Below are 14902 nucleotides of genomic sequence, written 5' to 3'. Positions count from 1 at the left end.
TTTTTAAGGAACACAATTGTGAAGTTGACGGATTCCCTTCAGCCTGAATCATTTTATAAAATCACTTTCATTAAAGAAATTTTAGAATAAATAACTAGGTTTCCTTTTCCTGTAATTAGTTTTGCAAGTAACATGCTTAAGGTAAATTTGATGTGATTTTTACATATGTAGTTTTTTTCATTTCTTTTTGTTTTGTTTTGTTTGGTATTGTCGAGGAAGCAATGACATTATATTACTATAGTCATTACTTTTCTCATTCAACAAATGTTTCCTGCAGTTCAGGCACAGATCTAAGTGCTGGAGTCATAAAGACAGATTAGGGTGACACCTGCTGAGCAGAAGCTCCTCATTTTGTGGAGCAACAGACGTGCAGAGATGTGTCTAACGTGACAGGACAGTGCCTGACCTCAGGGAGGAACAAGATGCTCAGGAAACACAGGGAGCGGTCCTGAAGAGGTGACCGCTGAATTCAGTCCTGAAGGTTGAAAGTGGGAGGGGCAGAGGTTCCAGGCTGCAGGAGGAAGGACTCAGCCTGGGGCTGGGTCCAGTGGGCCTGGAGTGTGGCGACAGGCAGATGGGAAGAGGGCGTGGAGAGATGAGCAGCAAATTGCCTGGTACGTCACGGAAAGGAACCTGGATCTACCTCAGTAGGCGACAGGAGCCAGCAGTCTCCGATGTTATCATCAGTTACATGATCCAGTGTTTGAGGAATTCTTTTCTCTGGCAGAACTGTGGGAGAGGGACTGAGGGGGCTAAGACCAGAGGCTGGTTCAAGCGCTCAAGTGAGCGATGATCAAGGGCTGCCTTACGGAAGGGGCCGGGAGCAGAGAAAGAAGGACTCTGCTCGGGAGCTATTTCAGTCGCGCTTGGGGCCACTGTGATGGAGGGGGATGGGAGATGAGGACTCCAGAAAGTGCGTCCTCTCTGCTTCGGGCCCCTGAGTTAGGTGGTCATGTCCCCAGTCAGCAGTAGTTTGATTAAGTGATGCAGGCTACGGCAGGGGAGGAGGGACTGGACCAGTTTTGAGCAGGTTATATTGGAGAAGCCTCTGGGACATCCAGGGGTTAGACCCAGAGCAGCAGGGCAGGTGGGGGAGTCACAAAGGGGGGCAAGGATGCCAGTAGTGATGCCCTCAGCGCTGGGCACCAGGTGGCCCTGAGCCGGAAGGAGCCACTGCCCCAGCCTGCTCTGGCTGTGAGCAGTCTCTCCTTGAACCCCACACACACCAGTCCCAGGTAGCATAAAATGCTTACTTGGCACAATGAGGAACTCCTGAAACTTTCTTCACTTCTTCTCATCCCCCAACCCCTACACACACACACACACACACACACACACAAGTTTTTACCTAGCAAGGAGTGGCAGACCTCTGAAGGTCAGCCCTAAATCCACAGGGAACCTTAACTAATACACCCTGCTATAAAGACAGCTAAGATGGAGCACGGGCGCACCTGTGCGGTCAGAGGAGGCAGCCGGATGGAGAAGAAGGAGATGCTCAGAGAGTCAGAGGGAGACTTGAGAGAGCAGAGCCCTGCTGGGGCGGGAGGAGGGAGGAAGGAGGAGGGCAGCTCTGAGATGCAGGGCAGGTCGACAGCATCCAGGATGCTGAAGCAGTGGTAGAGCCAGACAGCCCGGAGGTCCATGTGTGTTTCCGGGGGGCAGCAAGAGCTCTACACCCCACCCCCAACGCCCAAGGCTCCCAGTAAATCCCTGTGTAGCAATCACATCACATCCCATCAAGGGGCTCAAAGTATGCTTGGTCTGTGTTTCTCCTAATCCCCACTGCCTTCCCCGTCGGCCCCGACCCCTCTCAGAGTGCCTACCGAGTCTTCACCAGTAGCACCTGCTTGAAGCACATGATCCTCAAGGTCCGGCGGGACGCGCGCAACTTTGAACGCTACCAGCACAACCGGGACTTGGTGAATTTCATCAACATGTTCGCGGACACTCGGCTGGAATTGCCCCGGGGCTGGGAGGTCAAAACAGACCAGCAGGGAAAGGTGAGCCTGACTGCAGTGGGGGGCCTTACAGCAAAAGGAGAACACTGGTGAGCAGGCAGTGAGGAGGGAGCATGGGGAGGACAGGGAAGGCTGTGCCTCAGACGTGCCATTGGCCACCAGGAAGGAAGGAGGGGTAACTACCCACACCTGGGTTTCTGTCTTGTGATGTGCGGGATGTCTTCAAGCATCCCTGGCTCTGCCCACTGGTGCCAGCAGCACCTCCACCAAGTTATGACATTGCTCTGTGTTCTCTGGGTGGGGAAGGGGTGGGGTGTTGGCGGTGGGGGGACAGTGTCACGCCCAGTTGAGATCTGGAACTGGTTTTCGGTTTGGAACCTGAAACCAGATTCTGTTCCGTGACCTTTCTATTGTTTTGCCTCCTTAGACAGCTCACTCTCAGGTAATGAAATTATTAGCTAACTGGGAGTGACATTATTAGATTACTCATTGTGATTTCCCTAATAAGCCTTCAGTTATTAAAACAGCCTGGCAAACAGGGACCGGGTGAATTGGGCCCGTGCAATGTTCCTGGCTTGCATTTTGCTTTCATGTGACCTTAACCAAAACTGGGCTTTCCCAGGGATGCTCTAGAAGCCTAGCTGAGTCCGCTAAAGCGAGGATGCTTTTCCTTAACCACCATCAGTCATCTCAGTGCACTTATAAGACAGGGCCAAACAGTTTACCAAGGAATTGTCCCTGTGTAATCTTTTACAAACTTTGGTAGAGAGAATCCCTCCCTCTTTTAGTGACAAAGGAATCAGAAGTGTTGCCAGCAGACACATGTCTAAGTGGGAAACTGCATCACACAGCTCCTTTCCTCTGTGATGGTGAACGTGCAAAGCCATGGTTCCCCAAAGTGGGTTGATGGGACATCACCGTGCCCTGGGAGCCAGAAATCCCCCCCACAACCATTTTATCGTGCCTAAGAACCTGGGCTCTCTGGAGTATGGGGGGAAAGATTGTGTCCACTAATTAATGCAAGTCCGTCAGTACAATGACTGTCTATGACCAGCTCTGTAGTCGGGGATGAACTGGGCGAGAGGTGCCTCGTGTATGCAAAAAGCCACCACAGCCAGATTTCATTCCCCAGGACTTCCTTGTTTACTGGGTGTTGCCTCCACTGGGAGAATGACAGTGACACATGGTCATTTTCATGGTGTGGTGATAGCTTTCTATGCAAAAGAAACAGGGCAGCTTCCAGAACACTGGACCATCTTGTTCCTCGCTCGGCCAGTCTGCTTCTTTCTTTATTGACATGTTCAGAGTCAACAGCCTTCACTTTTAGTGTGTACTGTGTAGGAAGAGGAGGGCTGGGGCCGAGCTGTCTGGTGTCTTTGAATGCACTGTCATCCCCACGAGGAGGACAAAATGGCCTCTGACTCATCTGTTGTCTTGGAAATCAGAGGAAGGTGGACACGGCCTCCGCCCAGCATCGGTGGAGATTGCATGTGAGCCTCAAGTTGGCTCCAGGGCTGTGCCAAGGAGGATGGTTATCCAAGGGGTGGTGGGGCTTCGGGTGGTGAGACAGGTGAGACCCCGTCTGTGGCAGGCGTGAGATGGAGACGGCCTCTCCTAAGGACTGAACACATAGCAACAAAATAAGAAGGGACCTCTGAAGACCTACTACTACATGAAGGAAACAGAATCTTTATCTTGAGAAAAAGCATATAATTTTCTTCAGAAAATAGAAATGAATATTTTAAAGATAATCTGCTTATCATACACAGAAGGGCACGAGACGGTATGACTTCTGTTGAGCACAAAGAAGCCACACACAGAAAACAATCTGAGAGGAAGCAGACATAAGAAAATAGAACCAGCGTGGGATCTAGCAATCCCACTCTGGGTATTGATCCAGAAGAACTGAAATCAAAATCTCAGAGAGATATCCATACTCCTATGTTCTTTGCAGCATTAATCAAATAGCCAAGATATGGAAACAACCTAAATGTCTGTTGATGGATGAATGGATAAAGAAAATGTGGTGTATACATACAATGGGGTATTATGTAGCCTTAAAAAAGAAGGGGATTCTGACACGTGTTCCAACATGGATGAACATGGAAGACATTATGTTAAATGAAATTAGGTAGTCACAGGAGGACAAAAACTGCACTATTCCATTTATACGAGAGATCTGCTCAAGCTCATAGAAACAGAGTAGAATGGTGGTTGCCAAGGGATGGGAGCAGGAGGAAGTGGGGAGTTTCTGTTCAATGGGTAGAGAGTCTTTGTTACACAAAATGAATAAGCTCTAGAGACCAGCTATACAATATGGTACCTATAGTTAACAGTACTGTACTATACACTTTAAAATTTGTTGCAGGGACTTCCCTAGTGGCACAGTGGTTAAGAATCCACCTGCCAACGCAGGAGACACGGGTTCGAGCCCTGGTCCGGGAAGATCCCACGTGCCACGGAGCAACTAAGCCCGTGCGCCACAACTACTGAGGCTGAGCTCTAGAGCCCATGAGTCACAACTTCTGGGTCTGCATGCCACAACTACTGAAGCCCACACACCTGTGCACCACAACAAGAGAAGCCACCACAATGAGAAGCCTGCGCATCACAGCGAAGACTAGCCCCCACTCGCCACAACTGAAGAAAGCTCGCGTGCAGCAGTGAAGACCCAACGCAGCCAAAAATAAATAAATAAGTAAATTTTAAAAAAATTTTGTAAGAAACTAAAACTCACTAGAACACTAAAATAGTGTTCTTACTACAATTAAAAACAAGAAAAGAAAAGGACATGGGCTAAATAAATGTTTTAAGATTGCAAGGAACAACAAAATGTAATAGCATAGGGATAAAACAGAGCAGAACTGACACTATGTAAAATCAAATCATTAATATAGAATATGAACGTGGAAACAGCCCCCAAAGCACAGGGAAGGCACCAGATTGCAAACAGTGAAGCATAAAGTGAAAAAAAAAATGTAAAAACCAAAAAAAAAGAAAAAATATATATCTCATCTTCTCAGCAAGAACCAGTTTAATATTGACCAATTTAATATTACAAGATCCCTTACCCGTGTGCTCTGCTATATAAGTTACATACTTACTTGATTTACTGTTTTGTCTGTTTCTCCTGGCAGAATTTTAAGCTCCTTGAGAGCAGGGATCTTTGTGTTACTCATTGATGAAACCTCTAAGGACCTAGAATAGTGCCTGGCACATAGTTGGCCCTCAGTAAATCTCTGTTGGATGAATGACTTATAGATGTTCTTCAAGAAGAAATCAGAATGCAGTAGCAATAAGTAAATATTAAATATATTAAATTGTTAAATATTGAAAATACAACTTTGATCTACAACATACTGGTTAATTGGACTCACTGAGTTATAGTAAAATTAATTAAAATAAATTCTGTATCTACACATACTCTGGAATGTCTTTAGAGATTTAAAAAATCTTATCAATATACAGCCATGATAATGTGAACGTTATTTACAAAAGAATTAAAATAAGACAAGCTTCAAACTTCCCATCCATAAAACTAAACTGTAGAAACCCAGAGAGCAATGACTACAGGTTATTGATGAGAAAGGTAGTAGCCCAATAATCCTATTTCCAGAAAAATTGTTATCATTGAAGTGTAACGACAGTAGGGAAAAAACCTCATGTACAGGATTTCAGAGCTCACCCTACTCTTTTGCCTGCCCTAAGAAAACCATTCTCCAGATGACTCACAAATAAAGCAGAGGAAATCAATAATGGGAAAATCATAGCATTAAAAACTATGGTGGTGGGTATTTAAAATCAATCAAATCCACAAATATAAGTGTAAATAATTGCTTTAAGATTTTAATGCTTTAAAATATATTGGAAAAGACTCAATAAAATATGGGAAAATATGTATAATAAAAATGGAATACGTGTATAAGAACAATCTGGACCAATATCCACAGACCAGAATTAAAAAATAAGGAAACAGGAAGTGGGTTAGTGAACAGGGCAAGGAAAGTTGTGCTAAGTTCCTAGCTGGGTGTAAGGGGGGTCAAAGCGGATAATTTGAAAAACAATGGCTAAATATAGTTATTTGAAACACTTAAAAAGCAACCATTTTACCATTTAAAGCAAGAGTATTCTCTTTTGAATTCCTACAAAAGATAAAATCAAACAAAATACAGTTGATATAACAAAACGCACAAAAAAATCCACTAGGAAGGAAAGAAAATTAAATTAATAAAATAAAATAACAACAGTAAAGCCAGGCATAACAGTCGTGGCAGCAGGTGGAAATAGGATGACCTTAGTATTCCTAGTAATAAATAGTATCTCCTTACCAAAAGGAGATACTATCAGATTTGATAGCAAACAAACCCAGCTTAAAAAGAAACATACCTAAGAAATGATTCAGAAAGTTTAATAGTAAAAGAATAAATATTTAATACAGTGTGAAAACAATAACAGAAAAATCAGTAATGGTGTATTAATATCATACAAAGGAGAGTTGAAATTCAGATCATTAAAATGGAGTCAGAGAAAAATTTTATACTAATCAATGGTGCAATTAAAATAAAGATACAATAATCATATACACCTTGTGAACCAAAGAACAACATACATATTATATAAAGAAAAATTTATTTTTCTTTTCTTTTATTTAAATTTAATGCAATCTCTTTCAAAAACCTATGACCTTAATTACATACAATTTTTATCTGTCAAGTGTATCTCAATAAAGGTGGAAAAATAGAGCTTACATGAATGGGTAAACAAAATGTGTTATATACATACAATGGAATATTTTTCATCCTTAAAAAGGAATGAAAATCTGATATGCTACAACATGAATTAACCTCGAAAACATTATGCTAAGTTAAATAAGTCAGACACAAAAGGACAAATATTATATCCCATATGAGATATCTAAAATAGTATTCATAGAAACAGAAAGTAGAATAGAGGTTACCAGGAAGTGAGGGGAGGAGGGAATGAGGAGTTATTTTTTAATGGAGCCATAGTTTCAGTTTTGAAAAGTGAAAAAATTTAGAAGATGAATAGTGATGATGGCTGCACAACAAAGAGAATATACTTAATGCCATTAAATTGTTCACTTAAAAATAATTAAAATGACAAATTTTATATTTTACCACAGTTTTTAATACTAATCTTTTATTTTTTTAATTGAAGTATAATTGACTTGCAATATAATATTAGTTTCAGTTGTGATTCAATATTTTTATAGCTTGTACTCCATCTACAGTTAATTATAAAATAATGGCTATATTTCCCTGTGTTGTACAATATATCCTTGTTGATTAGTCATTTTATACATAGTAGATTGTATCTCTTAAATCCCTACCCTATCTTGCCCCTCCCCCCCTTCCTTCTCCCCACTGGTAACCACTAGTTCGTTTTCTGTATCTGAGAGTCTGTTTCTCCTTTGTTATATTCATTAATTAGTTTTATTTTTTAGATTCTGCATATAAATGGTAACATACAGTATTTGTCTCTCCGTCTGACTTACTTCACTAAGCATAATAACCTATATGTCCATCCATGTTGTTGCAAATGTCAGAATTTCATTCTTTTTTATGGCTTATTAGTATTTCAGTCTGTGCGTGTGTGTGTTTGTGTGTGTATACACACACACACACACGCATACATACATACATACAGCTCATCGACTTTATCCATTCATCTGTCGATGGACACTTAGATTGCTTCCATATCTTGGCTATTGTAAATAATGCTTCTATGAACACTGCGGTGCATGTATCTTTTGAATTAATGTTTTCGTTTTCTTTAGATATATACCCAGGAGTGGAATTGGTGGCTCACATGATAGTTCTATTTTTAATTTTTTTGAGGAACCTCCATTCTGTTTTCACAGTGGCTGCACCAATTTACATTCCCATCAAGAATGTACTAGGACCACTTATTGAAGAGGCTGTCTTTTCTCCACTGTATATTCTTGCCTCCTTTATCAAAGATAAGGTGACCATATGTGTGTGGGTTTATCTCTGAGCTTTCTATCCTGTTCCATTGATCTATATTTCTGGTTTTGTGCCAGTACCATACCGTCTTGATTACTGTAGCTTTGTAGTATAGTCTGAAGTCAGGGAGCCTGATTCCTCCAACTCCGTATTTCGTTCTCAAGATTGCTTTGGTTATTTGGGGTCTTTTGTGTTTCCATACAAATTGTGAAATTTTTTGTTCTAGTTCTGTGAAAAATGCCAGTGGTAGTTTGATAGGGATTGCATTGAATCTGTAGATTGCTTTGGGTAGTAGAGTCATTTTCACAATGTTGATTCTTCCAATCCAAGAATATGGTATGTCTCTCCATCTATTTGTATCATCTTTAATTTCTTTCATCAGTGTCTTATTATTTTCTGCATACAGGTCTTTTGTCTCCTTAGGTAGGTTTATTCCTAGATATTTTATTCTTTTTGTTGCAATGGTAAATGGGAATGTTTTCTTAATTTCACTTTCAGATTTTTCATCATTAGTGTATAGGAATGCCAGAGATTTCTGTGCATTAATTTTGTATCCTGCTACTTTACCAAATTCATTGATTAGCTCTACTAGTTTTCTGGTAGCATCTTTGGGATTCTCTGTGCTGGGAAAACTGGACAGGTACATGTAAAAGTATGAGATTAGAACACTTCCTAACACCATACACAAAAATAAGCTCAAAATGGATTAAAGACCTAAATGTAAGGCCAGAAACTATCAAACTCTTATAGGAAAACATAGGCAGAACACTCTATGACATAAATCACAGCAAGATCCTTTTTGACCCACCTCCTAGAGAAATGGAAATAAAAGCAAAAATAAACAAATGGAACCTAATGAAACTTAAAAGCTTGTGCACAACAAAGGAAACCATAAACAAGACCAAAAGACAACCCTCAGAATGGGAGAAAATATTTGCAAATGAAGCAACTGACAAAGGATTAATCTCCAAAATTTACAAGCAGCTCATGCAGCTCAATAACAAAAAAACAACCCAATCCAAAAATGGGCAGAAGACCTAAATAGACATTTCTCCAAAGATATACAGATTGCCAACAAACACATGAAAGAATGCTCACATCATTAATCATTAGAGAAATGCAAATCAAAACTACAATGAGATATCATCTCACACCAGTCAGAATGGCCATAATCAAAAAATCCAGAAACAATAAATGCTGGAGAGGGTGTGGAGAAAAGGGAACACTCTTGCACTGCTGGTGGGAATGTGAGTTGGTACAGCCACTATGGAGAACAGTATGGAGGTTCCTTAAAAAACTACAAATAGAACTACCATACGACCCAGCAATCCCACTACTGGGCATATACCCTGAGAAAACCATAATTCAAAAAGAGTCATGTACCACAATGTTCACTGCAGCTCTATTTACAATAGCCAGGAGATGGAAGCAACCTAAGTGTCCATCAACAGATGAATAGATAAAGAAGATGTGGCACATATATACAATGGAATATTACTCAGCCATAAAAAGAAACGAAATGGGGTTATTTGTAGTGAGGTGGATGGACCTAAAGTCTGTCATACCGAGTGAAGTAAGTCAGAAAGAGAAAAACAAATACCATATGCTAACACACATATATGGAATCTAAGAAAAAAAAAAGTCATGAAGAACCTAGGGGTAAGGCGGGAATAAAGGCACAGACCTACTAGAGAATGGACTTGAAGATATGGGGAGGGGGAAGGGTAAGCTGTGACAAAGTGAGAGAGTGACGTGGACATATATACACTACCAAACGTAAAATAGATAGCTAGTGGGAAGCAGCCGCATAGCACAGGGAGATCAGCTTGGTGCTTTTTGACCACCTAGAGGAGTGGGATAGGGAGGGTGGGAGGGAGGAAGATGCAAGAGGGAAGAGATATGGGAACATATGTACATGTATTACTGATTTGCTTTGTTATGAAGCAGAAACTAGCACACCATTGTAAAGCAATTATACTCCAATAAAGATGTTAAAAAAAAAAAAAAGAATGTCCTAGGGTTTTCTTTTCTCCACATCCTCACCATCATTTGTTGTTTGTAGACTTTTTGAAAATAGCGCTTCTGACAGGGTGAGGTGACATAGCTCATTCTGGTTTTGATTTGCATTTTCTGGTGATTAGCAGTGTTGAGCATCTTTTCATGTGCCTGTTGACCAACTGTATATCTTCTTTGGAAAAATGTCTACTCAGGTCTTCTGCCCATTTTTTTTTTTTCACGGTACGCAGGCCTCTCACTGCTGTGGCCTCTCCCGTTGTGGAGTACAGGCTCCAGACGCACAGGCTCAGCGGCCATGGCTCACAGGCCCAGCCGCTCTGTGGCATGTGGGATCTTCCCGGACTGGGGCACGAACCCATGTCTTCTGCATCGGCAGGTGGACTCAACCACTGCACCACCAGGGAAGCCCCTACTGCCCATTTTTAATCAGGTTCTTTTTTTTTTAATATTGAGTTATATGAACTGTTTATATATTTTGGTTATTAACCTTTATCAGTCATATCATTTGCATGTATTTTTCTCCCATTCAGTAGGTTGTCTTTTTGTCAGTGGTTCCCTTTGCTGTCCAAAAGCTTTTAAGTTTAATTAGGTCCCATTTGTTTATTTTTGCTTTTCTTTCTTTTGCCTTGGGAGACCCCAAAAAATATTTGTCCAATTTATGTCAAAGAGTGTTCTGCCTGTGTTCTCTTCTAGGAGTTTTGGGTTTTAGGTCTTACATTTAGGTCTTTAATACGTTTTGAGTTGATTTCTGTATATGGTTTAGTGAATGTTCTAATTTCATTTTTTTACATGTAGTTGTCCAGTTTTCCCAGCACCTCTTATTGAAGAGACTGTTTTTCCTCCGTTGTATATTCTTGCCTTCTTTGTCATAAATTAATTGATCATAAGGGTATGGGCTTATTTCTGCATTCTCTATTCTGTTCCATTGATCTGTGTGTCTGTTTTCATGCCAGTATCATGCTGTTTTGATTACTGTAGCTTTGTAGTATTGTCTAAAGTCAGGGAGCATGAAAACTTTGTTCTTTTTTCCTCAAGATTGCTTTTGCAATTTTGGGTCTTTTGTGGTTCCATATAAATTTTAGGATTATTTATTCTAGTTCTGTGGAAAATGTCATAGGTATTTTGAAAGAGGTTGCATTAAATCTGTAGATTGCTTTGAGTAGTATGGAAATTTTAACAATTCTTCCTATCTATGAACACAAGATATCTTTCCATTCCTTTGTATCATCTTCAGTTTCCTTCATCAGTGTTTTATAGTTTTCAGAGTATAGGTCTTTCACTTCCTTGGTTAAGTTTATTCCTAGGTATTTTATTCCAAAAAATTGAAGAGGCAGGAACACTCACAAAATCATTCTCAGAGGCCACTGTTACCCTGATACCAAAACCAGACAAAGACACTATGAAAAAAAGAAAATTACAGGGCAATATCTCTGATGAATGTAGATTAAAAACGCTCAACAAAATACTAACCAATCAAATTCAATAATACCTTAAAAGGATCATATACCATGATCAAGTGGGATTTATTCCAGGAATGCAAGGATGGTTGAACATCCACAAATCAATGGGATATACTACATTAACAAAAGGAAGGATAAAAATCACATGATCATCTCAATAGATGCAGAAAATGCATTTGTCAAAATTCAGCATCCATTTATGATAAAGAACTCTCAACAAAGTTGGTATAGAGGGAACATATCCCAACATAATAAAGGCCATTTATGACAAACATCCACATCATACTGTCACCCACAGCCAACATCATACTCAGTGGTAAAAAACTGAAAGCTTTTCCTCTAAAACCAGGAACAACACAAGGATGCCCACTCTTGCCACCTTTATTTAACATAGTGTTGTAAGTTCTAGCCACAGCAATTAGACGAGGAAAAGAAATAAAAAATATCAAAAATTGGAAGGAAAAAAAGTAAAAGAGTCACTATTTACAGATGGCATAATAGTATGTATAGAAAACCCTGAAGTCTACCAAAAAACTATTAGAACTAATAGAGTTCAGTAAATTTGAAGAATACAAGATTAATATATAGAAATATGTTGCTTTTCTCTACACTAATAGTGAACTATCAGAAAGAGAAAGAAGAAAATAATCCCATTTAAAATCATACCAAAAAGAATAAAATACCAAGGAATAAATACAATAAAAAAAAGAGCTTACAACATCTTTTCAAGATCTATGGACCATTTTTCTAAGTGATAACATTCTATAACACAAAGAAAACAAAAAAGCAGAAAATACTCAAGTTGCATTCCATGGCCGCAAGCAATAAAGCCCAATTTTAAATAACAAATTTAAAAACCACCATCAGAAACAAAAACTGGGCTAGTTGGAAATTCAAAACAATATTCTATGTGACTATTGGGTTTTAAATAAAATTAAGACTTAGAAATCTTTAAGAAGTTATTGAAAATGCAAGAAAGTAGTACTTAATAAAGCATGAGATAAGAAAGCATGTACCCAAAGGGCTAGCAGCACTGGTTTTTATTATCAAAGAAGAAAAATAAATATAAAATATAAGCTTCCAAATCAATGATTTAGAGAAGATAAAAAAGCAACCGTAATTGAAGCAGAAATGTATTTTAATGTTTATTTGAAAAAAATAAAAGGCAGAAGTGTATGAATTAGAAAACAATGTAAGAAGTAAATGTAAGAGTTGTTGTAGAAGAGAGATAAATAGTAAATAAAATCAACAAAATGAGATGTAGCAGGTGCAGGGAAATTTTTAAAAGGAAAAAAGAAAATACATGTCTTTCTTTATTTAACAAATAGTTCAATAAATGTTTGATATCACAGAAAATCTAGAAGAAATGAATAATTTACATATTATATATATATTCATATACATTTGACTTGGTAAATATAAAAAATTGAATAGACTTATAGAATAATTTGGAGAATGTATCAGTGAATGCATTTCCCACTCCCAGATATCTTCATGCTCTACTCCAGAATATGGGAAAAAATGGAAACTGCATAGTTTATTTCATGAAGCCATTATAACTTTGCTTATGAAACTAGGCGGAAAGCAAAAACTGTTGCCACAAATTTAGTACATCCATACCATAGAAAAGTAATGAGCAATGAAAAAAAAAGAATGAACTGCTGATACATGTAACAACTTGGAAGAATCTCACAGAAATTATATTAAGTGAAAAAAGTCAATCTCAAAAGGTTACATACTGTATGATTCCATTTTTATAGCATTCTTGAGGTGACAAAAATTCAGAAATGGAGAACAGTTATTGGCTAAGGGTCAAGGATGGAATGGGGTAGAGGAATAAGGAAGGGAGGTAAGTGTAATTGGAAAGGGCCCCATGAAGGGTCCTTATGGTGATTGAACTGTTCAGTATCTTGACTGTGGTGGTGGATACGTGAACATGATTAAATTGTATAAAACTAAACGTACACAGATGAGTACAAGTAAAACTAGGGAAATCTGAATTTTTAAAAAAAACTATACACAAAATTCACTTGAGTTCCAAAAAGCTCATATTTAAAAATGAAGTGTTTGAAATCAAAGTTCTCATGTCATGCATTCATGAATTGTGCTCACAAATTGTTGAGTTATGTATTATGCCTAATACAGTGCCACAGCATGAGCGGTTTAGAGATAAGTAAAACACTGTCCTAGCAGATACAAGTTTATACTCTATTTGGTGAAGACTGTAATTAGCATAACAAAAAATAAATAAATGCTTTTGAAACAAAAATTAAAAACAAATTTAAAAAATTAAAATGAAGTTGAATTTGACAGTATATTACAAGAATGACCCACCACAATTAAATAGGTTTTCTCCCAAAGATATAAGGGTCATTTACTACTAGTTAATCTATTATCTCTAATATTTTAACCAATAGTTTATAGGAGGAATATCAGTTGATCATTTTAAGAAATACTAGAAAAGTACTTGATAAAAATGAAATACACATTTATGTTTTAAAAATAAAACATAGTCTTAGAAAAGTAGGAAAGTAAGTGTGTTTTCATGACAAAATAAAGGCTCCCTTAACATAATGAACCATGTCCTGTTTTACAATTGGACCCTAGTAAGTTTTCCTATCAAAATACAGAACAAGAAGATTGCAGCGGCCGTATCTTATCTAACATTGTTTTGGAAGTTCTTGCATCTATTACAAAAAAAGGAGGTAAAAGGTAAAAGAGCCCTTGTAAAAAAGGAGACAAAATTATCATTATTTGCCAGTTAAAACTATTTTGGAAATTAATAAAATTAATATCAGTTCATCTGGAAAAGTGAAATAAACAGGCAAGAATACCTAAGAAAATTTTGGAAAAGATAAATAATAAGAGGAAACTTGCCCTACAGACATTAATAATTGGAACAGTGAAACTCCCACAGACCATTGGAACAGATAAAATATTCCTGAAACACACCATGGTATTTATAAGAATTTATATTTAATGAAACGATAGGGAATGGGTGATTTAGAAAAATAAGCCCTTGGAGAAAAAAATCCAATTACAACTTCACATCATACCAAAACAAGTTTCCAGAAACAATTAACCCACCAAAAATAAAGCTAGAAAAATATAATTAAGCATTTAACTGACCTCTAGCTAGAGAGAAATAATTGAGAGATCTGTATACATAAGAACCTAAAAAATTCTGTGTATTAAAAAACAAAGCCAACGAAAATCAAAAGCAGTGTGAAGGCACATGAGTAAGCACGTTTAAATTAAAGAAAATCTTAACATCCTAACAACAAAAAAGGGAAAAGGCAAAGTAGACAACACTCCAATGAAGAAATTGACAAATAAACTTAGGAGAAAATGTTTGGCTTCCCTTATAATTCATCATTATTTACCATTCAACATTTCTAAGAGTTCTTTCCAATACTCAGCACTGGCAAAGTCCGTGAAAATGGTTCATGGACTTTTGGTAAGATGACAAATATGTACGGCTCTT

General features: G+C 38.3%; 1 protein-coding gene across 3 annotated transcripts in view; it reads left to right on the top strand.

The window, feature by feature from the left end:
- HECW1 (HECT, C2 and WW domain containing E3 ubiquitin protein ligase 1) overlaps positions 1 to 14902 on the top strand; it is a 477497-nt gene that overhangs the window by 380611 nt on the left and 81984 nt on the right. For all 3 annotated transcript variants that reach the window (XM_067745847.1, XM_067745845.1, XM_067745846.1), the window contains one exon: positions 1815 to 2000. In XM_067745847.1, coding sequence (XP_067601948.1) covers positions 1815 to 2000 — 186 coding nt within the window. The remainder of the gene's footprint in view (positions 1 to 1814; positions 2001 to 14902) is intronic.

Source organism: Pseudorca crassidens, chromosome 8 (genome assembly GCF_039906515.1).
Source record: "Pseudorca crassidens isolate mPseCra1 chromosome 8, mPseCra1.hap1, whole genome shotgun sequence".
In the NCBI taxonomy this organism is placed as follows: Eukaryota; Metazoa; Chordata; class Mammalia; order Artiodactyla; family Delphinidae; genus Pseudorca; species Pseudorca crassidens.
This window is presented reverse-complemented; position numbering and strand designations above follow the sequence as displayed.